This window comes from Paramormyrops kingsleyae, chromosome 12, assembly GCF_048594095.1.
Source record: "Paramormyrops kingsleyae isolate MSU_618 chromosome 12, PKINGS_0.4, whole genome shotgun sequence".
NCBI classification, from domain to species: Eukaryota; Metazoa; Chordata; class Actinopteri; order Osteoglossiformes; family Mormyridae; genus Paramormyrops; species Paramormyrops kingsleyae.
Window position 1 is genome coordinate 5,771,247 of NC_132808.1, and position 27,582 is coordinate 5,798,828.

Here is a 27,582-nt window from a genome sequence, read left to right on the forward strand (position 1 = left end):
TGTTGTGGTAGTTGTAGTGTCCCCTTCATCAGCCTTGCGGTACATCGGATGATCTTGTGAAGATGAGTACCAACAAACCCATATCCGGAATAATGATTATGTGCCATTTAATTCCCTAAAACATTTAACTTAGATGCCTTATTGGCAGTAGGAGAAACTTAGAGGTGGTCTTAACTTTCGCAACTTTTTTCGGGTTTGTGAAGCGTTTTATGGAAACAGTGAGCTTTTGATTCCTGAGGTAAACGGGTGCAGCATTAATCCCGGAACCTCTTAACGAACCGTGGAAAATATGGACACGCTTGAATGTTCAAATGATATTTTAGTAGGTTTTGCTGAATCTTTGAAAGTTTTCCCAGGGCTGCTTGCTGTAGCCGTCGTGTCCGGGGTTTTTTTGGGGTTTGTTGTCGTGTTGCTGCTTTACGGACATTTTTTGAAGCCTGAAATTGTAACCTCAAAGGTAGGATATGTTTGTTTCTCCAGACAGTTGCAGATGTACTGTTATATATATATATATATAAAAACTGTTTTTTATATATATATATATATATATATATATATATATAAACCTTAACGAAATTGCTACTTTTTAAGATGTACTTCCCAGGGGAAAATTTGCTCCCAGCAAAGGAACATAAAGTGCACAGATACAGGCGTACAGCAAGGGTGTCGGTTTAATTTTAACATGTATAGGGACTTAATCGGCTCCGACCCCCGTAAACACACACGGTACTCCAACATTACTGGTACGGGCATGTCGCTACCGTCCAAACCCAAATCTACGCCCTTGATATAAACTAAGAACAAAGTGCAATGGCAGTGCACAGTGCAGACAATGTTGTGCAAGAGCAAATGATGACATATAAGCAAATTATTATATCCATACACAACTAAAAAGAAGTGCACTACTCCATCCAAGGATTCATTGACTCGACGCATGGAAATCGATTAGCATTCGTTTCAATTGTTAATGTATGTTGTTCTATATCATAGATCAAATCGCTATAACTCTGTTAGTTATGGGTGGATAAATTGCTTTTAAACCTGCTCTGGATTCTTAATGTTTCCCCATTTTATGTTGTTATTATGGTTCTTAAAAGACTTACCCCCTTTAGTTTAGTATATTGTTTTAATTGTTTATCGTTAGATGATATAAACCTCCTAAATTCAGTTTCAGGGCTGTAACCCCAGAAGTCTATTTGAGATCAGCGAGGAGGACAAAGATGACAGTTGCAGCAATGGTGCAAGCACTGGAAGGAGGGCTCGTCGAGACCAAAAAAAGATGGTATGTGAGGCTGATGCGGTTCTAATAGTGCTGTCCCAAACGATTATTCTTTAAACGATTTAATCTAGCGATTATCTTTTTGATTATTCGACTAATCTAACAACTAATTTTCAATTGATCTGATGATAAATTCATTGATAAGCAATTATTTTCAAGTTAGTCATTTAATATAATTCACCCTCTCCCCCACACACACAAATCTGAAATTCTCATTAACATTTCAATTAAATTAAAACATTTCTTAAACATTAGAGCCATATTAACAAAAAAGGCTAATCTTAAGATATTCTATAGGTTTTTTATATGTTAGACTGAAGTTAATAATCACTGCAATAGTTTTTACTTAATTATTTCAGTACACCAATTTGACTTTAATGTTGAAATAGATGCTAAAATGTGGAATGATTTCATAACTAGAGAAACATGTTTTTAACAAACACTAGCAAAGGTAGCTTATAGTTAAGCAAGGAACAATTTAGGTTACAGTGTGTAAGAGTATTCGTAAATGATAATTTGTCTCACTCTTACATGACAGAATAAATAAACAGAAAATATAAAACGGCTGAAACAGCGTAATTAACGTCAGCTATAGTAGAGGTGCAGAAAAGTGACAGAAGACCGCGTGCAAGCCTTTTTTGCCGCCTGTTTCTCCAGAGGCTCCGGAACTTTGCTGGTACACACAGCCATGTTGCCTCGTGTGCAGGAGAGCAGGGCAGGGCGAGGCGGGTGGCAAATTTCCTTTTTGCAGAGTGGTAGGAGGTGTTGATATTGATATTTATGAAAGAAGTGCTACCTGAGTGTAGTTGTACGGCACTCCTGGCTCCGGCGATATTAGACAAAACTATATTGGAATTCAGTTTATAATTGATATAGTTTTAACAGTGCCAGCAATGAAACAACTAGCCAGCTTATTAGTGGAATAACTTTATATTGTAAATGAAAACCATGCCGCAGGTCCAATAAAGAAAATATTCTAGCTCTCGAGTGGCGAAGAGATCATCAGGTGAACAGTAAAGTTCAGTTATTAGCAGACTGTTTCATTGCAGGATTCTTAAAAGGACAGCGTTAACGTACTCCCGAGGGGATAAAATGTTTTCCCTTACAATACAGTACGTTTAGCTTATCACTTAGTGCATTGCAGTTAATGAACATTCACGTAGTTTTACACAACGCATCGATACTAAAATTCCTCGTTGACGCATTTTTATAATCAACTTCGCCGATTACGATGAATAATCGTCTCAGCCCTAGTTTCTAGTAACAATGGAGTGGCAGCTCCCAGGATTGATGATTTATATTGTATAAGCTTCAATTGTATAAGCCATATGGTAGGATGACAACAAAAATGGATCTCTGATGGCACAGAACAATGCAAACTAATACAAGTAATGTGTTTAAATTATGCATAAATTTCTGCCACTCAGCCTTTAACCCTCTAACAGGAGAAACCTCAGCCACCAGCCAGTAGTGATGTCGCTGCTTTTGCTCTGAAGGCAAAGGTGGTGTACCCCATCAACCAAAGATACAGGGTAAGATGGTCCTGCTTCACAAATTCTCATTTTAATTAAACATTTTCCTGTTCTATTTCACTTAATATCTATTGCAAAAGTACGTATTGGGACATAACACTTTAGACAGGTTCAAATGGATAATGATCTGTTAGGGCTGTTGGATATGATGGGCTTGTTTATTTACAGCCATAGCTTGATTGACTTAATGGGTTTATCTGTTACAAGTAAATTACTTGTAAAATGGTAATTAGTATGAACTGAAAAACAGATAAGTAGGCTGGAGGACAAGAGGATAGGAAATTGGCCATCTGTTTCTAATTTGCATTTTTTTGTTCACCCTACGTAACAATCCTGACACACCAGTGGATCAGTTACTGCCAATTATTTTCCATAGCAACAAATTTCCAAGATGTAAATATGTAAGAAATTCTCAATTTGAGAAAAAACTAGTATGACAATTATTTAATTTCCTGGACTTGGAATACACATAGTTTTGGCTATGGCCAATCTGCTATTGCCAAAGATACTTTATCATTAGCAAGATAATTAAAAATATATTTGATAGATCTTTTGCAATCTTGGCAGACAGATTGTTTGGGTGATGAACTGGAAGTGCCTAAATTTTGAAATGGTTCTCACCAAAATTAACCCTTGGGAGTCTGAGGCCTCTCAGCCACTTTCGGGGTAGTCTGACATGCCTTGACATTTTAAAATATTTCACAAAAATTCATCTAAAAAACATTTATCCCAAAGTGTTACATTTGCTTTTATTCAGCACAAACTCAGCACCAATACTCTGAGACCACTTAGAATTAATTTATTCTTTTATTTTTTGTTAAAATCAACTTTAAACATATGCTTTTCAAAAACCTATTTTCAGATATGCTGAGAAATTGTAAAAAATCACATTATAGACATTTCTAGCGAAAACTTTTGAGCTCTGAAGCTTATAGACACAGGGGTTGGCTACACATATGTGAGACATTCTGAAATTTTATGTGGTTTGATTACTAAAGTGTTAGCACTTTAGAGTGACACTCTTTTTCTCAAAGTCAGTGGCCTGCACAATGAATATTGATGAGATAGGTGTCCCCACACCTGTAGTAGTTTGCATACTGTCAATGGCCCATCAGTCTGGAATGTCACTGCACCTCACACCCATCGCTTTGGAAAGGTACTTTGAAACGCAAGAAAAGTAGCAACAATAAAATTCTTTTCACAGTTTAATGGTAGGTGGAATGAAAAACTGTGACCATATAAATATGATGCAGTGCCTATGCAGAGTTGACGGAAGTAAAATAATTAACGCTCTGGGGACGAGGGCATTGTCGATCGCATATCTTTCTCGTGTATTTCAGTTTATATCTCGCTGAAATCATTATGTAGAATCATGAAAAAACACTGACTAAATCCATAATCTGTCTTCTTTTCAAAACCTCCATTGTCAGAAGTATTAAAGTTTTTAAAGTTAGGTTAAATCTGCAAAAAAGCAAACCATGTCAGCTTTCTTTGTTTTACCTGCATCGGGGGCGTATAGTACCACTCTCAGCTGAAGATCGCTATTCACATTCTAAATAGGCTGGGTTTGAAGCGGCGACCTTGTGATTACAGGCTTAGCCCACTGAGCCATGAACACAGGTATGAGATTCTCTGCTGAAAGTGGCAACACTGGCGCAAAGCTTCAGTGGCAGAGACGTATCCGTGTGCCATTTTGTAGCTGATCAGTGTAAACACTACCCAGACATGTGCTCTTGTTTATTTCAATCACAATGGACGTATTCACATATTTCTTTACCCAATACTAACTGTCTGATTATCATGTTATTATCATGCGAATAGCGCGATTTGCAAGTGGTTGGGCGATCAGAGCCGCTTCGAGACGCAGACGCTTAAGTCAGTCACTTTTGTTATTTCTATTCGTATCACGAAGCTGTAAAAATATATTTAGTTTCTACCATGTTCTTAAAGCAGCACAATATCACACATTATCATATTTAACATAATATTTCTCTTATTTTACTCTCTCATTGGGCAAATAGACCATAGTCATCCGACTAGTTCAGGTGCCTGCATGGATGCTCATGTCTCCACTTGCTATATCCTTCATTTCAAATTGACTGCCTCTGCACAGTTGAGTAATTGCGACTTGACATTTCATGAAATTCTGAAGCAGAGCGGCAATAATTTTGCAGCAGAGGGCCACCATTACAAAATGTACATAGCAGAAACACTGCAGTGTAATTAGAAAGAAACAAACATCTGGCACACATACAGTCGCCAAAGACTGGTAGAATATCGATGAACACAGCCCAGTGCACCACTTAAACACGGCATGAAGGGAGAAGCTGGACAGTTTTAGGTCACATGACTGCATCCTATCCTGAAGCGGCTGCCTGCATGAGCATTTGCCACAAGAGCTGTGAGTAGAAATAGAAGCATAGTAAATGAGCCGGCATCTGCAACAGGCTTAAAGCAAACCCAACCAGGCTTACTTTTCCCTTCATCTTGCTGGTGAATCTTTGCTCATTGGACAACAAGCTGGGCAACCTGAGACTCCAGCTGACTGCCCAGCATGAAATGAGGGGCTGCTGCATCTTTATTTATATGGAGACATAATAACATCCGCAACAGAGTCATTTAGCCAGGTGGACTAACCGCATTACTTTAGCATGCGGAAAGACCTGCAGAAGAGGTTTGTCTGTGTATGTTAACAAAGAATGGTGCAGACGTGCTACAGTAATCAGAAGCCGCTGCTCACCAACAGTGGAGTTTATCTGTAAAGTTTGGTCCTTTTTACTGCTGTGATTGTAGCGGCTGTTTACATCCCTCCCGAGGGGTAACGATAAGGAGGCTCTGTATGGGCTTTATGGGGCCATCGGTGAGCTGGACATGGCACACCTAGATGGTTTTTTTGTTTCCAATAACTTTAATCAGGAGAATCAGAAGACAGCTCTACACAAGCTCTACCACCATGTGAACTTTCCAGCAAGTAGGGAGACCAAACTGGTCTTGGTCTTCACAAACACATCTGATGCACTGCATCCTGCTCCCAACTCTGACCAACTTTTACCAGCATACAAAACATTGCTTGAAATGTCCAAGCAAGTCCAAAGACAGATCAGGGTCTACCCAGCAGGCACTGCCTCATCAATGCAAAACTGTTTCAACAGCACAGACTGAGACGTTTAACCTATGGTCATCAGTTTGGAGGAGTATGCATCATTCGTTACTAGTGTTCTCATTTAGTCCTAGTCTTTGCCAGCACATGAAAGAGCAGGCACAGGTGTCTGAATTTGCCTTGAGGCAAATCACACAAAGTTGGAATTTTAATAAAGAGTTTTAAGAGGTGGACAGAGTTTGTAGGGTGAGTATTACGGTAATGTTTTGAGTTTACTTTGGGATTTTTATTTGCCAAAATTTATCGTGTGCAATACTGCCCAAGAGTACTATAAGGGGGGCTAGAGATAGAGGTTTTGGGTTTGTAAGAGGAGTGGTAATTGGATGGAAGAGGGGATGGTGGGGCCCTCCAGGCAATACAGTTGTCATTTTTTGTCAGCTTGTTTGTATGCAGAACTAGTTTAGTGTTTTTTATATATTGTGGGATGCTCATGGTTCACCATGGTGAGTACTTGCCGACAGTGGTCCGAGGAGGGAAAGACCACAATAGTCAGAGCCAAGATTCCTCATTGTGGGAGGCTGCCAAAACAACCACGACCCAACAGGATGTTTCTCAGAGCATCACACTCACCCCAGCAGTCTTCTTCCTACGGTCATCCTGGTGTACACTATATTGCCAAAAGTATTGGGACACCCCTCCAAATCATTGAATTCAGATGTTCCAGTCACTTCCATAGCCATATGTGTATAAAATCAAGCACCAAGGCATGCAGACTGCTCCTACAAACCTTTGCGAAAGAATGGGTCACTCTCAGGAGCTCAGTGAATTCAAGCATGGTACCTTGATAGTCCATTCATGAAATCTTCATGTTACTAAATATTCCACGGTCAACTGTTAGTGGTATTATAACAAAGTGGAAGCAATTGGGAACAACAGCAACTTAGCCGCGAAGTGGTAGGCCACGTAAAACCACAGAGTGGGGCCAACACATGCTGAGGCACACAGTATGACGAAGTGGCCAACTGTCTGCAGAGGCAATAGCTACAGACCTTCAAACTTCGTGTGGCCTTCAGATTAGCGCAAGAACATTGCATAGAGAACTTAATGGAATGGGTTTCCATAGCCAACCAGCTGCATCCATGCCTTACATCACCAAGTATAATGCAAAGGATCCAATGCAGTGTTGTAAAGCATGCCACCACTGGACAAATGCTTCTCTGTCTGGCAATCCGATGGACGAGCTTGGGTTTGCCAGACTGCATTGTGCCAAGTGTAAACTTTAGTGGAGGGGGGATTATGGTGTGAGATTGTTTTTCAGGGGTTGGGCTTGGGCCCTTAGTTCCAGTGAAAGGAACTCTTAATGCTGCAGCATTCAAAGCCATTTTGGACAATTTCATGCTCCCAAATTTGTGGGAACAGTTTGGGGATGGCCCCTTTCTGTTCCAACATGACTACTCACCAGTGCACCAAGCAAGGTCCATAAGGACTTGGATGAACAAGTTTGGTATGGAGGAACTTGATTGGCCAGCATAGAGCCTTGACCGTAACCCGATAGAACACCTTTGGGATGAATTAGAGCGGAGACTGCAAGTCAGGCCTTCTCTTGCAACATCAGTGCCTGACCTCACAAATGGTCTTTTGGAAGAATTGTCAAAAATTCCCATAAACACACTCCTAAACCTTGTGGACAGCCTTCCCAGAAGAGTTGAAGCTGTTATAGCTGCAAAGGGTGGGCCGACTCCATATTAAAGCCTATGTATTAAGAATGGGATGTCATTTAAATTCATGTGTGTGTAAAGGCAGGTGTCCCAATACATTTGGAAATGTAGTGTATCTGCTCCTGGAGGAAATGCATCACACACCCGTTCACATAATGTAAAAGGAAACTGGACTTATTTCATCAGTTGACATTCTAACTGGAGCTGGTGTGTGTAAAATCAAAAACAGTCTAGGCAGCAGTAACATTTGATCTCGGAAGAAAATCACAATGGGGTCTCTGTCAGCCTGTTTCACAGTACATGGTAGTTAGTAAAACCAGTGCTGTCTTTGTTACAGCTTTTACTGTTCCATCCATCCATTATCTCCCGCTTATCAGAGGTCGGGTCACGGGGGCAGCAGTCTCAGCAGGGAAACCCAGACGTCCCTCTCCCCGGCCACTTCATCCAGCTCCTCTGGGGGAATCCAGAGGCGTTCCCAGGCCAACCGAGAGACATAGTCCTTCCAGCGTGTCCTGGGTCTTCCCTGGGGCCTCCTCCCAGTGGGACACGCCCGGAACACCTCACCAGGGAGGCATCTTAATCAGATGCCCGAGCCACCTCATCTGGCTCCTCTCAATGTGGAGGAGCGGCTCTACTCTGAGTCCCTCCCGAATGACAGAGCTCCTTACCCTATCTATAAGGGAGAGCCCAGCCACCCTGCGGAGGAAACTCATTTCGGCCGCTTGCACTCACGATCTCGTTCTTTCGGTCACTAGCCACAGCTCGTGACCATAGGTGAGGGTAGGAACGTAGATCGACTGGTAAATCGAGAGCTTTGCCTTTTGGCTCAGCTCCTTCTTTACCATGACAGACCGATGCAGCGCCTGCATCACACCGATCCGCCTGTCGATCTCCTGTTCCATCGCCTCCCCACTCGTGAACAAGACCCCGACATACTTAAACTCCTCCACTTGGGGGAGGACCCCCTCCCCGACCCGGAGAGAATTCGAGGTGAGCCCAACTCTGTCTAGCCAGAACTTCACAACCTCGCGCACCAGCTCAGGCTCCTTCCCCATCAGAGTGGTGACATTCCATGTCCCAAGAGCTAGCTTCTGCAGCTGAAGATCGGACCACCAAGGTCCCCGCCTTTGGCCACTACCCAGCTCACATCGCACCTGACCCCTATGACCCCTCCTATAGGTGGTGAGCCTATTGGAGGGGGAGCTTTTACTGTTATGTCACAAAAATGTTGATCACAGTGCAAATGAGAATAATAAATGTAACATTCACATTTAGATATATAAAGAAAATAATAAAAATGACATTTTAAGATAAATACAGTTAACTGCCTGATTGATGGGGAAGAATTATGCAAATTGGCAATGTGAAATGTGCAATAAATTAATAGATGTACTTTCAGAGTTAAGTGTCACAATTGGGACACAAAGCATTAGGGTAAAAACATGTTTGTTGGCTTCCACATTTATAGTTGAGCCATCCAGTAATTCTAGAAACTAGTCATTGGGGGGTATGGGAGGAGTAGGGATTATATAAGGGGTGGGGGTGACTGGGCTGTCTGGGGAAAATGTTGCGACAGCATACTTACTATCTATTTCACTGTAAACGAGGAGCAGTCCTATTTGTATAACCAAATATCTGATTGAATCGGAAAAGATATGCCATATGATGTTAAGGTCAAGTACAGGGGTGGGCAATTGTGAGGGACCAGCAAGCAGACACAGGGGCACAGAATGTGTTACTAACCAAAACCTTACTGAAAATCCAAAAATCATCAAAATACAAAAGAATATCTAACAACGGAAAATGCTGGGCCCAATAAAATGAGGTCAACCAAACAGAATGAAACCAAAATTAAAGCATAACATAACCCAACAATAACTGACCTCCCAAATAACACACCGGGGGAACATATATACTGGGTGATCAGTCCAGCAACACACACAAGGAGGAAACACTACCATAACATTTACTGTATACCTACATGCCAATAACTCCATAAACCCAATAACATATTTAGCCCATCAAATTATACAAATAATTTTATAAAGAAAAACTAAATCAAAAATGTTAACAAGAATATAATAAACAATTATGCTAAAACCCAACTCCCCATCCCCCTACTGTGGGCACCTGTTGGTACCGCCGATGAGAATTTAAAGGGAACCATGATAATCGGGTTTGCCCGTCGGACCGAAAAAATGCATGCACCAATTCCAGTTGTTTCACTCCTCCAGGTAACTGCAACTTAAGAATATAAACACATGAATATAGACACAACCGTACCTTGTTAAATGAACATCCTGACAAATAAAATTGATTATATGTGTCTTGCGTATTTCATGAGAATAGTGATGAAAAACCAAACCATGTATAAATGCATATAAATGAAACCTGGGTAAAACATATTCCAGTAGTACTTGTGCATGCGGGTCAAGGTGGGGTTACCACATTACCATTGTGTGGCCATCTCTGGTTTTTGGGATAACCTGTAGGTCAGCTGTTCAAACCTAGGTGTGAGGACTTTTCAGCCAATCAGTCCTCTAATTAGTAATATAATTAGGGAGTTGCAGCGAAAACCTGCATAAACGCTGGCCCTTTGCGAATAAGATTGCCCACCCCTGGTCTAGTAGAAAGGGATTTTACTGGTATTTGCAAAGTTACATTCTGCTCATTGTATAGCTGTTTTGGTATTTTGAAGGAAAAAAATCTGTTACAATGAATTTATTGCCAATGATTTCATACTGGCAATACTTTCATACATCTTCAGAACCATTGTTCTCTGCTTTGCATCATGGGTAGCCCCTGGCTGATGGCGCCTCCAACCCTTCCCTGCACGAGAACTCCAAGCTGATGATGATGCACCACCCAGAATCCCTGTCCTCCTCAAGTCTGGAGTCCCTGAGCCAGGACAACAACGATGACGACAGCAGTCAGTTTGTTTCCTCATCCCCTGTCCCCAAGACTTTCCAGAATGAAAGATTCGTCAGGGTCAGCCGTTTTCCAGAGACCCTCTGCTGCACCGGGTAGGCTGGAGAAAGAGGGTTCAGCAGGTCGCACACGAGGCCCTTTGCTTCAAAGGTTGTCTGACATTAAACCTAAATGCTAGAGTACTCTGTTGTACTTCCCGCTAATTTCCAGTGATAATTTATGTCACCCCTTCCTTTGTCATTGTTAACACTAAGCAGTTGACTCAACAGTTAACTTCTCGCAGTTCATTTGGAACATTGATACGGGTGTAATGGTACACAAAATTCACAGTTTGGTGCATACCCTGGTTTTGGGTTTATGGTTTGGTGCTATTTCAGTACATCAGGGAAATCAGTATTGAAATAATTTATCAGTAAAACAGTAAACTCAATTAAACCAAAAACAATCTATCAATATGTCTGAATAACAAAACTTAGAAGACAATTATTGGAACTAAAAAATAAAAATATAAAATAAATTCCAAAATAAGACTCATAATGAACTAAATCACATCCAAATTTTGTTCTCTACTACTGTGGTTGCATATCTGTAGTTGGGATCTGCAGATCCAAAGTGAAATAGAAATTCTTTCGAAATATTTTCATTTTGAGTATCAATACTAACATTAACAATTTTAACTACTACCAGGTACGGTAGATTGAAGAAGCAATCAGCCCCCCCTTGTCCGCTAGGAAAATGTTATCGTCAGGGTTGGGTTGGCACTGTATATCAGTGTCGGGGCAATACCAACCTACCATATCACCCATTCCTAATCTGTGGTGATAAACATCCCTAATAGCCTCAGCTACTCTTTTGGCCTGTTCTGAATTTCCTGGCAGAAATGGCTTAAATGTCACAGGGAGACTAATTTATAGTCTGGCTAATTTGAATAAAATAGAATAGATCTTTATTGCCATTGTTTTAAAAACAACAAAAGATCGTTTAGAAGCTCTGGGATTGACAGCATAACAAAACAGCATAACATAATGTAAACATAACATAGACATAAATCATACAGAATACGCAGTAGTGGTGCAAAATGGTAATAACATAGGATGTAAGCAAAAAAAGGGCCTTTCTCTGGTTTACACACACTTGGATGATGTCGTTGCAAATGAGTTAGCATGTTGGATGTGATGACAGCAGCTCCTGTTTGCCACAATGATTGACTAGCACTAGTCATAACCAACTCATAGCCGCAATAATTTCAGTGTTGAACATCTACTTGTGAATGTTGGTTCTGCCCGTGTCAAGACATGTATTCTTTCATTTCATTTCGCATTACAAACCAAAAATAATGTGACTGAATGGTACATGACGAATATGTGTACCATTACAGCTCTACACATTGAGCTTAACCCTTTTGCTGATGACCTTTGTTTTTTAGTTTTGAAGGCCGGATTGGTCTCTACTGTTTGGGCTTTCAAAGCTTTCAGCAGTTCTGTTCTGAACTTCAGGAGGAGAGGCATACGGTAGGTTTGCGTAGTTGTTTATTGATTCTAGGGCTGAATGATTTGGGCAAAATATCTAATTGCAATTTTCCTGACAGATACTGCGGTTGCATTTTGATGTGCGATATTTTTTAAAAGACAAGCTTCAGTTCAATATTCAGTGCTTAATATATTTAAAACATATATCACAGCATTTCCACATGAGATACCAACAAAATATTAACTGGTCCATATTTTAATGAAAGGATGAGAACTTAAAGATATGAATTACTTGCAATATGTATTTATTACTTTTTAAATGAGCAGAAAACAAATATAAAGCAAGTATCACAAAAGTTGTGACTGTGTTAAAGTAGAAATAGTAAAAAAAAAAAACAATAGGGATGCTGCAGCTAACTCTGCTTGTACGCCTTATAATAGGAGCATCCTGTGAACAATCTCTGACCATGAAATATGTAGGTAATTCACTTATAGCTCAGCAGCGGGAACAATATTTTTTGGAAATGTAACATTTTCCTTGGGTTTCATGGTTGTTGTTTTTGGGTGTATACTCAGTGGCCTTGGGCCACTTCTGATTGGTGAGCATGACTGGCATGAGAGGAGCACGGCACTTCTGATTGGTGAGCATGACTGGCATGCGAGGAGCACGGCATTTCTGATTAGTGAGAATGACTGTCACACAAGGAGGATGACATGAATTTGTAAAATGATTATCACAACAGTTTTAAGCCCTGGGTCAAACGTGCTATATAATGCATTTCCTAAATCATAATAATTTAATAATAAGTCTTTGCCATTTGCTAATCATTTTGTTTCAAATTGCGATTCTGGTTTGCAATCGATAAATCATTCAGCCCTAATCTACTTATTTGTCTTTGTTTCAATTTGTTTGTTTTGAACATTGTAACCCATATAAAAATGTAGTATTTATATAGACATCCTCAGATTGTTTTTTTTTTTTTTTTTTTACCTGAGGCCTATCATAAACAACACAAGGCAGGGGAGCCCCCATGATAGGATGCCAGTCTTATCACAGTAACATGCACAGCATCACACATTGATGCTAACTGGTAATGTCATGTCTTTGTCCTGTGAGGAGAAATGCAATGGGGAGAACATGCAAGTTACAGACATAGTGAAAGTAAAAGCAAGTTCAAGCCCCCAGCCATAGAGCTGTGACACAGCAGTGCTAAACTACCATACACTGTTGCTGCCAAATGTAGTATTATTAAATGTACTCTGATCACCTGTCCATTCTCTGGCATTCTTTCTTTTGCAGAGCTTTCTCCAGATTCTTAGAATTATTTTAAATGAATGCTTTCAAAAGGAGAAAATGGATTCAGCCTTTTCCAGCAATGTCCTTCTGATGCAGCATAAGGTGAAACTGTCTCTGACAAGTTTTGTGATTGTTTCATTGAATGGATGTTGGGTAATAGATGATTTCTAGAGTTCATATTTTCCTGAAATTCATTTAGAATGCTCATTGTGGTAATGTGCAGCTCTTTGGGTCAGGACTTGTGATCGGTTGAAGGTATGGGTGGCAAATAGAGCTGGGCGATATGGCCTAAAAATAAAATCTCCGATTTTTTTCACAATAAATCCGATTTTCGATTTTAATCGATTTTCCCCTCCCCTACTCAAAATCAAACTACAGATGACAAATAAATGGTTCAACACGAGTTTTAACTTTATTTTGTTTTGTTTTTTTACTTTAGAGTTAAAGTGCAATCTGACAAGCCAAAAAATATGCTTGTGAGATGGCAGACCACGCCATTGTAAACACTTTTAGAAACTTGTAAAAAGTTTTAGCATGTTAATGCTAAAACAGTATGTATACGAGCACCATGTCTTGTCGCATTAGTTCCGCTTTTGGCGCTTGCGTGTAAAATAAGTAATAAAACCAATTTTCATAAAAACACATCGTCCTGAACTGTAAATTAGAATAAATCGATTTATCGCCCACCTCTAGTGGCAGAGTGGTCATATCAGTGTTGGGCCCTTGGGCAAGACCCTGAAACCTGAAAACTGTTGCAGGGGAACTGGATAAATGACTGACCTTGATCTCTGAGTCCAAGTTTCATTCTCACCTCTGTATGTCAGTCTCATTGGGGCGAAAGATGGGACATGTTAAAACCTAATTCCTATGTACTTTTACAAATGAAGCAACACTGTTTATTCTAATTTGCTTGGTTATAGAGTGTTTATGGTAATGGGTTATTTCATTTGCAGGAGCTGGAAGAACTGAAGAAGGAGGCATCTGTGAAACTGTTAAATGCAGAAAGGAACGAAGATGCCAGTTCAGGCTGCTCCACCCTGGAAGAGATGGAAAGAGCTGGAAGGGACAGGCTGGAGCATGGACTTCAGATGGTAGTCTTCTCTGTGGCCAATGCCACTTGTAACCTAGCGTTATTAGCACGGTCATGGGTCCACTTTCAGTAATCTGATGCCAGTTGTTCTTGTGGGTTCTGTGGCCTCAGTGATCAGCCTGTTAGGGTTGCATTTTGAACCACAAGGTCTAGCTGGGCAAAAGTAGCATATTACACACAAAAATACATCAATCTTTATAAACAGAAGTTTTATTTTACTTACCAAATGAGCTATACTCAGAAATGTAGGGATGATATCTGTCCAGAATGTAAGTTCAGTTCTGTGAAGTATCCAAAACATAGTACAAAGGTATGAACCATAGCAAACGCTGGAGCAAAATCAATCTGGCAACACCTTCTCCTGTCCTAGTCTCAGCATGGGGAATGTCCAACTGTCAGTCCGTGTGTGTGTAATCAGATTTGTAAAAGAATGTGTGTAAATGCGTACAAATGTAAATTGTGTAAATTTGTAAATGCGTACTGAGATTCACAAATGTGTACAGAAATCTGTAAATGTGTGAGGATTTGTCTCTACGTTTTAATCTAGTAGTGAAAAAGATTCTATGGGGGTTGACTTTCTTGTAGCACCAGAATATAGTTAACACCATGGCGAATTCAGATGCACATTCTGAAAAAATTCTGCATCAATATGGCATTTAAAAATGTAGCCTACGTATTGCTTTTGTGTTTTTTTAGCAAAACATTTTTCCACAGTCGCTTGTCCGTCTTTCAACAGGTTGACAATCCCTGGCACCAGGCAGTTCATTTTGGCATTTAATTTTATTATTCATTAGTAGAGAGATTAATTCTTCATTTCACTGTATGGATCTGTTAATCTGAAAATCATTCTCTTTTTACAGGTTGTGGGCTTTAGTAAGCAGTTGGAACGGCTGTGCCAACACCTGCAGGGCAGAGTTGGTGCTCCCCCAACAGAGGGTGCTGGGCAAATGATGTGCATCCTCATCTGCAGCCTCCTATTGGTTGAGAGGGAGCTGGCTGAAGTTCAGAACTCTCAGATGAAGGTAAGATTTACACATCCTATTGTTTTGGCTGATATATTTACCTTGGCATGATTATAAATGATTTTGACTCAAACTCCCAACTCTACAGCACACCAGCCACGTCCTCACAGTACATAAGTTATTGCCTGTTGGTCCCTTAAGATTTTATAGCCCCACCTGCAAAGCCATCATACTGAAAGTGATGTCTGCTGTGCAGAGCATTCAGGAGAAGCTGCTGTGGTGGGAAGAGCTTGCAGCCTGGCTGCAGTCCCGGACAGCATTGCTGAGGCAGGAGGCAGTGTGCAGGCTGAGACTAGTAGCTAAGGCCCTGGAGCAGCTGACCAGCGATGGGCAGCTCAGCTTCTCCCACATGGAGGGTTTGCTGTCTGAGCTAAAGGGGATGCTGCGAGATGAGCTGCAGCAGTGCAATGAGGGTGAGGCCATACGAATGCTTTATCTGACCACTGCTGTACAATAACACTGTAACTTCTATTGCAGCAGCTGCTTCCCATAGTATCTTGCTGTCATACACTGCAAATTCATCTTTTCCTCTCTGTGGTCTTTCCTCAGAGTGCATTGGCCAGTTGAAGGAGCTGGTAAGGGAGCGGGGAAGGAAGATAGATGCTAAGAGGAGGCGTCAGCTGAAAGCCCAGGCCAAAGAGCGGAACAGCATCCTGGATACAGTGGTCCAGTATAGGGACCCCCAGGAATTTCTCAAGGTGCCTTACAGAACTTTTCAGATTTTTGTCTTCAGTTTAGACTACTTCAGCATCTATAGTAGTATCCCTCATTACACATTTAGGTAGGGTCAGCTTTTTTGTTACCCATGAAGCCTAACTAAGGATATCCCATGATGTTTGGGTTTCTCCCTGTGAAGGTGTACCAGGCTCTGCTGGTTAGGCAGCGAAAGGAGATCACTGACCTGGAGGAGCAGCAAGACTGGAAACTGACAGAGGCTGTGTGTGATCTGTGGAAGGTGAGGGGTGTGTGTGTGTGTCTGTGAGTGTGTGTGTGTGTGCATGCGTGCGTGCGCGTGTGAGTGTATGCGTGTGTGCATAGATCGCATTTGAGGACCAAATTGTCCCCAAAGTGTAGTAAAACCTGAAATTTCCCTACTTTTGGGGATATATTTTGAGGTCCCCATTTGGATAACCTCAGTTTTATAAAAAAAAACTGTGAATGCAATCGAAAAAGTAAAAATGCCAAAAGTTTTGTATTTGGGTTGGTTACTTATGGTTAAGGTTAGGGATGGGTAGAGGTTAAGGGTGTCGTGATTGGGATTATGGTTTTTCCCATAGAAATGAATGGATGGTCCCCATTTACATAGGAAGACCAACTTTCACTTTAATGAGGTCTCCATGAAAATGGAGCAGATATCCATGCATAGGATTTATTAGTTGAGACACATGAAGTTACGGCAGCATGCAGCACTTCCTCCAAGGAAGGCATGTCAGTAGGATTCAGGAGGTCCTCGAAGTATTCCTTCCAACACCAGACTTTATATCCCTTAATAATCCCTGTAGGGAAACCCTCTTTACTCTATTTTGCGCAAACCTACGATTTTCTGATCACAGGCACGGAGACTTAGCCCTCTGAGCAACACAACAGCACTCCATCCCTGCTGTAAATCGCATGCGTAAAGCCCTGCTACCTCCTCCTGAGTTGCCTGACGGTTTGCCAGAATCTGTTCCAAGCCAAACTCTTCCTGCACCCAAGTTTTTGTTTCAGCTACTGACAAAGCCACATTTCACTTAGCCTCCCGGTATCTGTCAGCTACTTCAGGAGTTCCACAAGCTAACCAAGCTCAGAAGGCCTCCTTTTTCAGCCTGACTGCTCCCTTTACCACTGGTGTCCAGTACCAGGTTTGGGGATTGCCACTGTGCAACAGGCACCAAGAACCTTACGGCCGCAGCTCTGCACAGCCACTTATTAATGAAGGCTCAGAATTTCTCCCATTCAGGCTCAATGTCCCCAGCCTCCCTCAGGATGCATGAGAAGTTCTACTAGAGGTGTGAGTTGAATATCTCCCAGACGGGGGGGGCTCTGCCAGACACTCCCCACACACCCTCACTATGCTTTTGGGTCTACCAGGTCAATCCGGCATTTTCCCCTGCCATTAGGAGGAATGCCCTGTCCGATCTAAGCCTGACCAGTGCTCAGTTATTGGACATCTATGTTGACCGCAGTTTGTCTGTAATGAACACCATGTTCAAACATAGGCATATTCATAAGTGCCTCTGGCACCAGACCACCATCGGGTGCAGTTCAGTGAACGACTTTGTTATCATTATTGTTGTCTCTGTGCCCACATGCTTTGGATACTCAGGTAAAGAGAGGCGCTGAACTGTCTTCAGATCACCAGCTGGTGGCGAGTTGGAGGTGGTTAACACTTACATACCATCCCCTGCCTGCCTTCCGCATTGAGACTCAAGGCTTAGCATTTGAACTGTGTACATTAGAATTCTGTTCATTTGACTTCCTCTGCCAGCCCTTGGAGGATGGACTCCCTTGTTGAGTTTGGATCCTCCCAAGGTTTCTTCCTTCTCGGGAGTATTTCCTTGGCATTATTGCTTCTGGCTTGCTCCCTGGGGAGTTTGGACAGGGATACTGTAAAGCACTTTGAGACACTGTAATGTTGATGTGAAAATGCACAATACAAATAAAATTGAATTGAACTGAATTTAATCAGATAGCGGAGGAAAATGAGGTGAGTGTTTCGGTGTTAAATTTGCTGCTCAATTAATGTTAGTTAATGGGTGTGTATTGTAACAAATTTTGGTCCTTTGTAAGAAAATATTTTGGTAACTCTGGTGCACTCTTATTTGTTTATTTCTATGCTGTTCAGCTCATGGGTCTCCTTGGAGCTGTGTGGCAAGATTATTATCCACCAGTACAAGTGCCTAGGAATTGTTTTTTTTATATATCTTCCCTTCCTGCTGTCCTATGAGTCACACATGGCACAAGGAGGCAACGTATGTGAGGTAAAGGACTAACAATTTGCTCTGCTTCTCCAGAGGCTCCACTTGTCCTGGTCTGAGAGGTTGGCAGCACGGGTATGGGACTTGTTCCAGACAGCTGTGCCTGAGCAGGCCAGTCTGTCTAGGGAGTGCTGCCAGCACCTCCGACAGGAGACTGAGCAGGACCTGGGCGCCCAGTTACGTCAGGAGGAGTCCATCACCCGGAAACATCTGGAGGGAATCCGGGAACAGTTGGAGCAGGACAGACAGGTACATGGAAGGGAAGGTATCACTGGGCACTTTCCGTAAGCAGCAGAATTAATTTCAGTTGCTTAGCAGGTCCTTTCATCCTCAGGGATTACCATAAAGTAGGTGCCATCATCTGTAAAAATTACGAAACATCCCTTTAGCATAATACAGGTGAGATCTTCCTGCCTGAGCTGTTCAAACCTTTGGATTGTGCCATAGACGTGGGCTAAGGAAGAGGCCTTGGTGTCAGCCAGTCTGGCTCACCTGGCTGAACAGCAACTGAAGATCCTCAGAGGGATGCTGGTGAGACAAATGGATATGCAGGAAAGGTGAGACTAATGATATGAGCAGCTCAAGTGGCCAAGTGGGTGTAACTGCATAACACTGACTCTCCTCCCTTCCACAGTAGTATTGGCACTCTGGTGGAGGAAAAGCAGCAACTTCTCCTTATGGCAGTGCAGAGGCTGTTCGCTGCACGCCATTTTAGCTTACGGATGTTGAAGGAGATGAGACTATCACGGCTGAAGCACGCCCACTGTGACATTGGAGCTCTGGAGCTGGAGAGCTCTAGCCAGGCCCACCAAATGCCCCGCGGTGGCCTCAAGGTACTGCCTGGTCTCACAACAGTGCCAGCCATTTACTGTGATCCATGACTGTTACTGTGAACATGACCTCCTTATTCCAAATATACTCCTGCACTATTATTTTTCCAAGCTTTAATTTATATAAGGTAGTGCAGACATTACAGAGTGATACAATGACATTTTTTCTTTTATTCCCCATAATCCCTTCCCCCTCAGATTAACACAAACTGGCTGTAGATAAAAATAGGGGTTTAAATGAGGGAATAAATATGCAATTAAAAAAACAAATAACAATGACAAGTAAAGACCTGCTTAATGTGCTGAAAATGAGCACTAATCAGCATGTCTAACAAAGTAGCATATTAGCCAGCATGCAAGCAGATCTGTATGACACTACTTACGTAACGCATGGATAATAAAGGTCTTGTCCACCAAGACTCACAGCTAGCAGCCCAGCATCACTAAGGGATCAGCCATTCTTTTATCTATACATGCACTACACTGCACCAAGCAGAGGATTGCCTTAACAAACCTCTTACATCCTTGGCACCAATAGGAGCCATGCTCCAGTGAGGCAGAGAAACGCCTGGGTCCAGAGAGTCAGCTGATTAGCCAAGGCTTTCAGCAGGAGTTTCTTTCGGAGTTGGACACAGGGACAGAATTTCTTCAGGAACATGCCCAGCTGTTGGTGGGCCATACCTTTGCTCAGTGTGTGCGGCGGCAGCATAGTACGACAAAGTTCCACCAACAACATTCTGATCACAACAAGGTAAAGATGGCTGCTTTATGCAACTTAAAGAAGTGTGCATTTCACTTGTGTATATGTGTCACGCTCGCCCGGGAGGCGAGCAGGGAAGCAGACGAAAGCAGCCGGACTGACGGGCAAACGGGGTTTATTGACGGCAGACGGACGGACGAAGCACAGCACATGACAATACAATGCCGGATCTGGCAGACAAGGGGAGACGCGGACTGATATACACAGGACTAGGTAAACGGAACAGGCAACAGGTGAGAACCATCAGGGCTGAACACGAGGTAATGAGGGGGGCGTGGCACACATCGGGATCGTACGGAGCGGAATGTGACAAAACCCCCCCCAAAGGCGCGCACACCGGGCTCGCCAGAGGAGAGGCGACGGACGAGACGAACCGGGAAAACAGGACCTGGAAAACAAAACAGAACGTCAACCAAAACCAGGGAACAGAACGGAGACGCAGAACAAGAACAGGGACGAGACGAAAGACAAGAGACGACACAGAACTGGGAAGGCAGACAGGCAGACAAGGAAGGGAGACACCGAAGGGGAGACAGGCGGAACAAAAGGGCCAGGAGTGAACAAAGGAGGAACACAGGGACGAGGAGCAGAGACAGGCGGGACCAACGGAAAGGGAGGAGGAACAAGGGGAGCACGAGGGAGCCCAAGCGGGCGACGGGCAGCGGCCGGAGGGGCCGCAGGCGGGAGGAAGAAGGGAGCAGGAGGGGACCACCCAGGGGCCAAGGGAACGGGATGAGGGAGTGACGGAGGGGACACGGAGGGAGCAGGAGGGAACCCCAGTGAAGGCGGGCAGGAGGGGGAAGCCGCGGCAGGCGGAGGCGCAGCCGGAGCCGGCGAAGGCGCCGTCCGACGCACAGCCGGAGCAGGGGGGCCCGGAGGCGACCGACATGGAGCCGGAGGAGGGACCGAGGACCGGCACCGAGGATCCAGGGGAGGACCCGACGGCGACCGCCGACCCCGAGCCGGAGGACCCGCAGGCGGCCCCGGAGCCCCAGCCAAGGCGAGCGAGGGCGAGCCAGGGGGCAGGGCGGGAGGGAACCGGGCCCCACGCCTATGGCCCCTTCCCCTTCGGGACACTGACAGGCGGGGTCCTAAGGGGCGTCGGCGTTGCCGGGGTAAGGGTGAGGGAGTCAAGGCCTTCACAGAGGCAACAGGCAGGGCAGTCAGAGCCGCGGGCGTGGCCGCAGGCGGGACAGTCAGAGCCGCGGGCAGGACAGCCAGAGCCGCGGGCGTGGCCGCAGGCGGGGCAGCCGGAGCGGCGGCCTCAGGCGGGGCAGCCGGAGCGGCGGCCTCAGGCGGGGCCGCGGGCAGAGCGGCGGCCTCAGGCGGGGCCGCGGGCAGAGCGGCGGCCTCAGGCGGGGCCGCGGGCAGAGCGGCGGCCTCAGGCGGGGCCGGCTGGACAGGCGAGCAGGGCTGGGCCGGCTGGACAGGCGAGCAGGGCTGGGCCGGCTGGACAGGCGAGACGGGCAGAACCGGCGAGCAGGGCTGGCCGGACAGGACAGGCGAGACGGGCAGAACCGGCGAGCAGGGCTGGCCGGACAGGACAGGCGAGACGGGCAGAACCGGCGAGCAGGGCTGGCCGGACAGGACAGGCGAGAAGGGCAGTTCCGGTGCCGGCAGGACGGGTGCCTCCATCGTGCGGCCAGCAGGGGGCGCCTCGGCGGGCGCCGCCATCACGCGGCCAGCAGGGGGTGCTGCAGGCAGAGCAGGGACCACTGCAGGCGTCTCGGGCATACGGTCAGCAGGGGGCGCCTCAGCGGGCGCCGCCAGCACGCGACCAGCAGGGGGCGCTGCAGGCAGAGCAGGGGCCACTGCAGGCGCCTCGGCGGGCGCCACCAGCACGCGGCCAGCAGGGGGCGCCTCGGCGGGCGCCGCCATCACGTGGCCAGCAGGGGGCGCAACCGCGGCCACCTCAGGCAGTTTAGGCGCCGGCAGGACAGGCCAGACGGGCAGTTCAGGTGCCGGCAGGACAGGCAGTTCAGGTGCCGGTAGGACAGGCGAGACAGGCAGTTCCAGTGCCGGCAGGACGGGCGAAACAGGCAGTTCCAGTGCCGGCAGGACGGGCGCCGCCGTCCCGTGGTCAGCAGGGGGCGTCTTGGAGGGCGTCGCCACCACGCGGCCAGCAGGGGGCGCCTCGGCGGGCGCCACCAGCACGCGGCCAGCAGGGGGCGCCTCGGCGGGCGCCACCAGCACGCGGCCAGCAGGGGGCGCCTCGGCGGGCGCCACCAGCACGCGGCCAGCAGGGGGCGCCTCGGTGGGCGCAGCCTCCACGCGGCCAGCCACCGGGACTGCAGGCAAGCCAGGCAGGACAGGCGGGTCAGGCAGGACAGGCAGGACAGGCGGTGCCGCGGGCAGAGCGGCGGCAGCTGCAGCCGGCAGCGCAGCCGCGGGCAGACCGGCTCTAGAGACCCGGGGAATGGCGTCTCTCACCGGGCTGATCCCTTTGCCGTGCAGGCGTTCCGGCCGGTACGGATACGCCTCCCGCGGTGGCGGCAGCTCACCCGGGACGCCGAGCAGGCGGGTAGCGGCGAAGTCATCCCAGGGCAGCGGTGAGCCATCATGCTCCCTGGCTAACTCCCAGACGGGGAGCAGAGTGCAAGCCCCCATGAAGAGCGACGGAGCCTCCTCCTGCTGCACTCTGGTCCGCCGCTTCTTGCCGCTGGCAGGTGAAAGCGGAGTCACCGCGAATGCTTCGTCCTGGCTCCGGGCGACGCGTTCGCCTCTCAGCCGTGCGAGGCGCTTGCTGAGACGGCGTAGGAGCTTGCGTGCCCGCTCGAGCGGGTACTGCTGTCCTGGCGGGCGCTCTTCTGCGAGGAGGTCCGCGCCCCGGGTGGCCAGCTCCAGGGCTACAGGATCCTCCAGTACTGTTGGTTGGGAGCGCCAGAACACGAAGTCTTGCAGGAGACCGAGCCGGTGGTGCTCGGTCTCCCGCGTCGTGTTGCTACAGAGATCCGGCATTCTGTCACGCTCGCCCGGGAGGCGAGCAGGGAAGCAGACGAAAGCAGCCGGACTGACGGGCAAACGGGGTTTATTGACGGCAGACGGACGGACGAAGCACAGCACATGACAATACAATGCCGGATCTGGCAGACAAGGGGAGACGCGGACTGATATACACAGGACTAGGTAAACGGAACAGGCAACAGGTGAGAACCATCAGGGCTGAACACGAGGTAATGAGGGGGGCGTGGCACACATCGGGATCGTACGGAGCGGAATGTGACAATATGCCACCACAAAATCTTTTTAGCAACTGAAGTTGCAAGATTCATTATAATTCTTGTTGTGATGAAGCAGCAGGACCTGGTGGAAGCAGTTTCTGAGAGCGTCTATGTGACTCGGGACTCCATAAACGTCCTGATCCATGACTACTATGCCGAGATACAGAGCATCATCAGGACATCGCGGCAAGACCAGCAACACATCCTGCAGCATGGTGAGAAGCAATAATACTGTAACCAGTGATTCTCAAAGGGAGAGAGGAGTAGCGATATCAGTCAGGGCTTTAGGTGAGCTGAACTGTTAATAAAAAGTGCTAGCTTTTATTTCTTATATATAAATATTTGCTTCAGATGTACAGTGTCAAAGAGCATTTCAGCTAGCCAAGAGTAAATCTTATGGTCATGTTGTGATGTGAACTGTGATACAGTTCTGCTATGTCAGTCTCAGAGGGGAGTGACAAGCAGATGGGCAGGAACCAGCTGATGTGGACGCTACAGAAAGAGCTAACGAACTGGGAGAGGAAACCCATCTCTAGCGAATTCCAGCACAGGTACTACCTTATGTAATTTTTGTCAAAGATCACATTAGGGAGTGGTGGGCAAGGTTCTGCTAGTCTGCTAACCACTAATTAGCATAGCTAACTTTTCATTTGTAGCGTTTCCTCTAACTTTGAAAACCTTCAGCGGACCATTAGCTTCTGCTATATTCTGCTGACTTTAAATCTGCTAACTTTTTTGCAGGTAAAGTGAATGCTGTTGGCTGACTACATGTAAACACAAGGCATGATTGGCCGATAACTAGTGAGACTTAAGGTAGTTTGGCCTAAACATAGGTGAACAAAGAAAGAATCCATTTGAACTGAGGTACCTTGAACTAACCAGGAAACAGGGGTATGTCTCATATAGCTGGATTTCTTGCCAAGCCAGATAACTTGTCGGATTTAAGTTACCCCAGTTTAAATCGACTTTATCTTCGTTCACTTACATTTAGCCCAGCCTACCATTTATCCGATAAGTCATCTGGCTTAATAGTGATAAAGCTTCATAAACGCTTGATGTATTTTCTGACCTCACTAGACGGCGCTGTCTGTTCAAAAAAGGGCTCAAAACATGCCCCAAAGTAAACCAAGACACTATCTAGTGAGGTCAAAAAATACAGCAAATGGTTCATGAGGCTTCCTTTGGCAATCACTACCATGTAGCAAGAAATCCAGCTTCATGACACAGGCCCCTGTTCTCCTTAGTTTAACCCTGGGGAACCCAGACCACCTTATCATTTTAGGAAAAATATGTCCATTGGCTAAAATGATCATAAAGACCCACTGAACTCAAAAACAGGTGTTTTGTAAAAATAACCCTTTCCCAGTCCATGTTATGTAATGTGACATATACAACCTGCTAGACTGTTCATGCTGTTCCAACTTGTTAATTTCACCTATGAAATAAGGACAGAAAAGAAGGAAAAACCAAATCTTTGCAACATTCTCATTTTCAAAATGCATTTACTGAGTTTTCCTTTTCATCATTCACCATGTGCTGGCAATAAAACACAGGCTTCAAACATGCGAACCTATCAAGAAACAGGTCAAGTGAAAGTAAATCATGGTCTGGATTTTTACTTTCTGGACCTGAAATTGCCACCACTGACAATAAAACAAATGGAAAATTAATTATAGAGTTCTTGTTATGTGTAGGTTGCTATTATTTTACTTGTCTGGCCGAGATGAAATCAAATCGTGCTGTATGTGGCCCCTGAACTAAAATCAGTTTGACACCCCTGGTCTAATAGGTCTGGATTGGTGCTGATACCGATTATCACAGGGTCATTAAGGTTGCTCAGAGGATAGTTGACTGTCCTCTCTCCTCACTTGAAGAACTTCACAGCTCCTGTTGTCTCAGGAACGCAAAGAAAATTCTTCAGGACCCATCACACCCAGGACATGTACTGTTTGAACGCCTGCCCTCAGGCAGACGTTTCAGATCCATAAAAACCAAAACAAACAGACTGAGAAACAGTTTTTACCCCTCAGTCATCACCATGCTGAACACTGCTAAGTGGTCAATTTGAGCCAGGGCACCGTTCATGTTTACATTACTACAGTGTTATTTTGTTTACATTACAGCCTTGTGTTTCATGCCAAAACTGGCTAAGGAAACAAGTGCAATACGTAGTTTGTTTGTAACTGTTTGTAGGTACGAAAGAAAGTAGCGTTCAGGCTCTTTCAGAGTGACTGTGTTTTTATTTAGCACTGGAGAATTGCACTTTAATTTCGTTGTACAATGTCTCATTGCTACAATGACAATAAAGATTCTATTCTATTCTATTCTATAATCCTGCAGGTTAAGCAAACACGTAGCTACCAAACTAAATATATAGTTATAATAAATGCAACATATTGCTATCAAGTTAAATGTACATTAATAATCTAATACAACATGTTGATTATACTATAAAACTAAATGCAAATGGTTTTATAATAAACATATACCCTTTTATAACATTGTTAAACATATAGTTTCAGAAACATTGGTCTACAGTGGCGAAGACCCGCCCCTTGTCTGCCTTTGATTGGCTCTGACCCTGGAAAAAAAAAAAAAACAGATAGACCTGCGAAATGTTAGGTGCACCAGTGCGACCAATGAAAAAATTTAGTCACACTCAACAAAGTTTTGGTCACATGTGCGACCAGATTGGTGGCACTTTGGAGCCCTGGACTGTTTCCCTTCATTTATCCAGGATGTGCCCTTTTATTCCAGGGGGAGAAGCTCCAGCTTAACCATGAGCCTGGGGGACTGATAATGGAAAATGGATGAATGGGTAATTCAATACAATGACTTGCTAATTTCCCCTTACTTTTGGAATGTCAGGATGGAAAGTCAGAAGATGAAGATTTTGAACCAGTATGATTTGGAATTTAAGGCTGCTTACGACAAGCTGAGGAAGAAGAAATCTGTCATCAACTATGTGATGAACACTCTTGAAGGAAGACTTCAGGTAACAACCAGAATATGTGGTAAATACCACAATAATGGCCCGGGGTAAGTAGCCTTCTTCACGCTACGTCGTTGCATAAGTTCTATGTTAAAAGATAGGACTTACGAACAACATAGCGTTAAGAAGGCTTTAGGAAACTCTCCCCAGAACATTTAGAGATGTTTAAAAAGACATTAGATTAAAACAGGCAATTGTGCCAGATCACTAACCGTTTTACAAATGATGTTTTACATTCTCCCGTGGGATGGTTTCATGTGTGAAAGGGTTTGTGCATAGGACTGATCTTAAAGGGCTTGTTCTTTCTTCATAGGAAGCTGAAGAGACCTTCATGTCACGGCTGGCTGCAGTGGCCAAAGTGCCACCGTCCAGCATGGGGAGCAATTGACTGCTGAGTCAAACAGAGGCTCACCCAGGTCACCTGCATCTGATGAAGCAGGACTTTGGCAGTCCTTCACAATAATGACAAAGACTGGAAAATTGTATGCTAAAACAAAACACCTGGTTGAATATGTTACAACTAATTTGGTTAATTGGTAACAGGTCAGTAAGATGTTTTGGTATAAAAAGAGCCTCCCAGAGAGGCGGAGTCTCTGCAGTGAAGTTGAGGAGAGGTTCACCACTCTCTGAAAGACTGTGTAGCCAAATAGTGTAACAATTTAAGAATAATGTTCCTCAACGTAAAATTGCAAAGAATTTGGGAAATTTATCATCCATGGTACATTATATCATTAAACAGTTCAGTGAATCCTGAGAAATCTCTGTACGCGAGGGGCAAGGCAATATTGGATAGCCATGGTCTTTGGTTCCTGAGGCAGCACTGCATTAAAAACAGACACGATTCTACAGTGGAAATCACTGCATCGGGTCAGGAACACTTTCAACAACCATTGTCTGTGAGCACATTTTGTCTCTGCATCCACAAATGCTGGATTAAACTCTTACCAGGTAAAGAAGAAACCATATCTAAAAGTGATCTAGAAGTGCCACCGACTTCTCTGGGCTCAAGCTCATTTAAGATGGATAGAAGCAAAATGGAAGACTGTCCTGTGATCTGATGAATCAAAATTTCAAATTCTTTAAATCATGGACACCGCATACTTCGGGCTAAAGAGGAGAGGGAACATCCAACGTGTTATCGGCAGACAATTCAACATCCTTGATGGTATGGGGGTGCATTTGTGCCCATGGCTTGGGTAGCTTGCACAGCTAGAAAGGCACCATTAATGCTGAATAAAATATACAGGTTTTGGAGCGAGACATGCTGCCATCCAGACATCCTTTTCAGAGAAGACCTTGTATATTTCAGCAAGACAATGCCATACCGCATTCTGCGCATATTAGAGCAAGACAGCTCCAGGCTGAAAAATAAATATGTCCAACTCTT

At 44.9% G+C, this 27,582-nt stretch overlaps 1 protein-coding gene across 4 annotated transcripts; it reads left to right on the forward strand.

The window, feature by feature from the left end:
• Positions 1-2: 2 nt before the first annotated feature.
• On the forward strand, positions 3-27,582 carry LOC111837698 (evC complex member EVC). Of its 4 annotated transcripts, none has more exons than XM_023799981.2 (19): positions 3-457; positions 1,169-1,282; positions 2,725-2,811; positions 10,429-10,652; positions 11,984-12,068; positions 13,327-13,425; positions 14,277-14,414; positions 15,274-15,435; positions 15,632-15,848; positions 15,985-16,133; positions 16,292-16,390; positions 18,429-18,641; positions 18,840-18,949; positions 19,027-19,225; positions 19,761-19,973; positions 23,277-23,418; positions 23,652-23,754; positions 26,072-26,198; positions 26,509-27,582. In XM_023799981.2, exons 1-19 carry the CDS (start codon positions 290-292, stop codon positions 26,581-26,583), a joined length of 2,724 nt encoding a protein of 907 aa, XP_023655749.2. In that variant the 5' UTR covers positions 3-289; the 3' UTR covers positions 26,584-27,582. The 4 variants fall into 4 exon arrangements, with proteins under 4 accessions (XP_023655749.2, XP_023655748.2, XP_023655746.2 ...); XM_023799980.2 differs by having other exon boundaries at positions 19,030-19,225; positions 23,646-23,754; XM_023799978.2 differs by having other exon boundaries at positions 4-457; positions 23,646-23,754.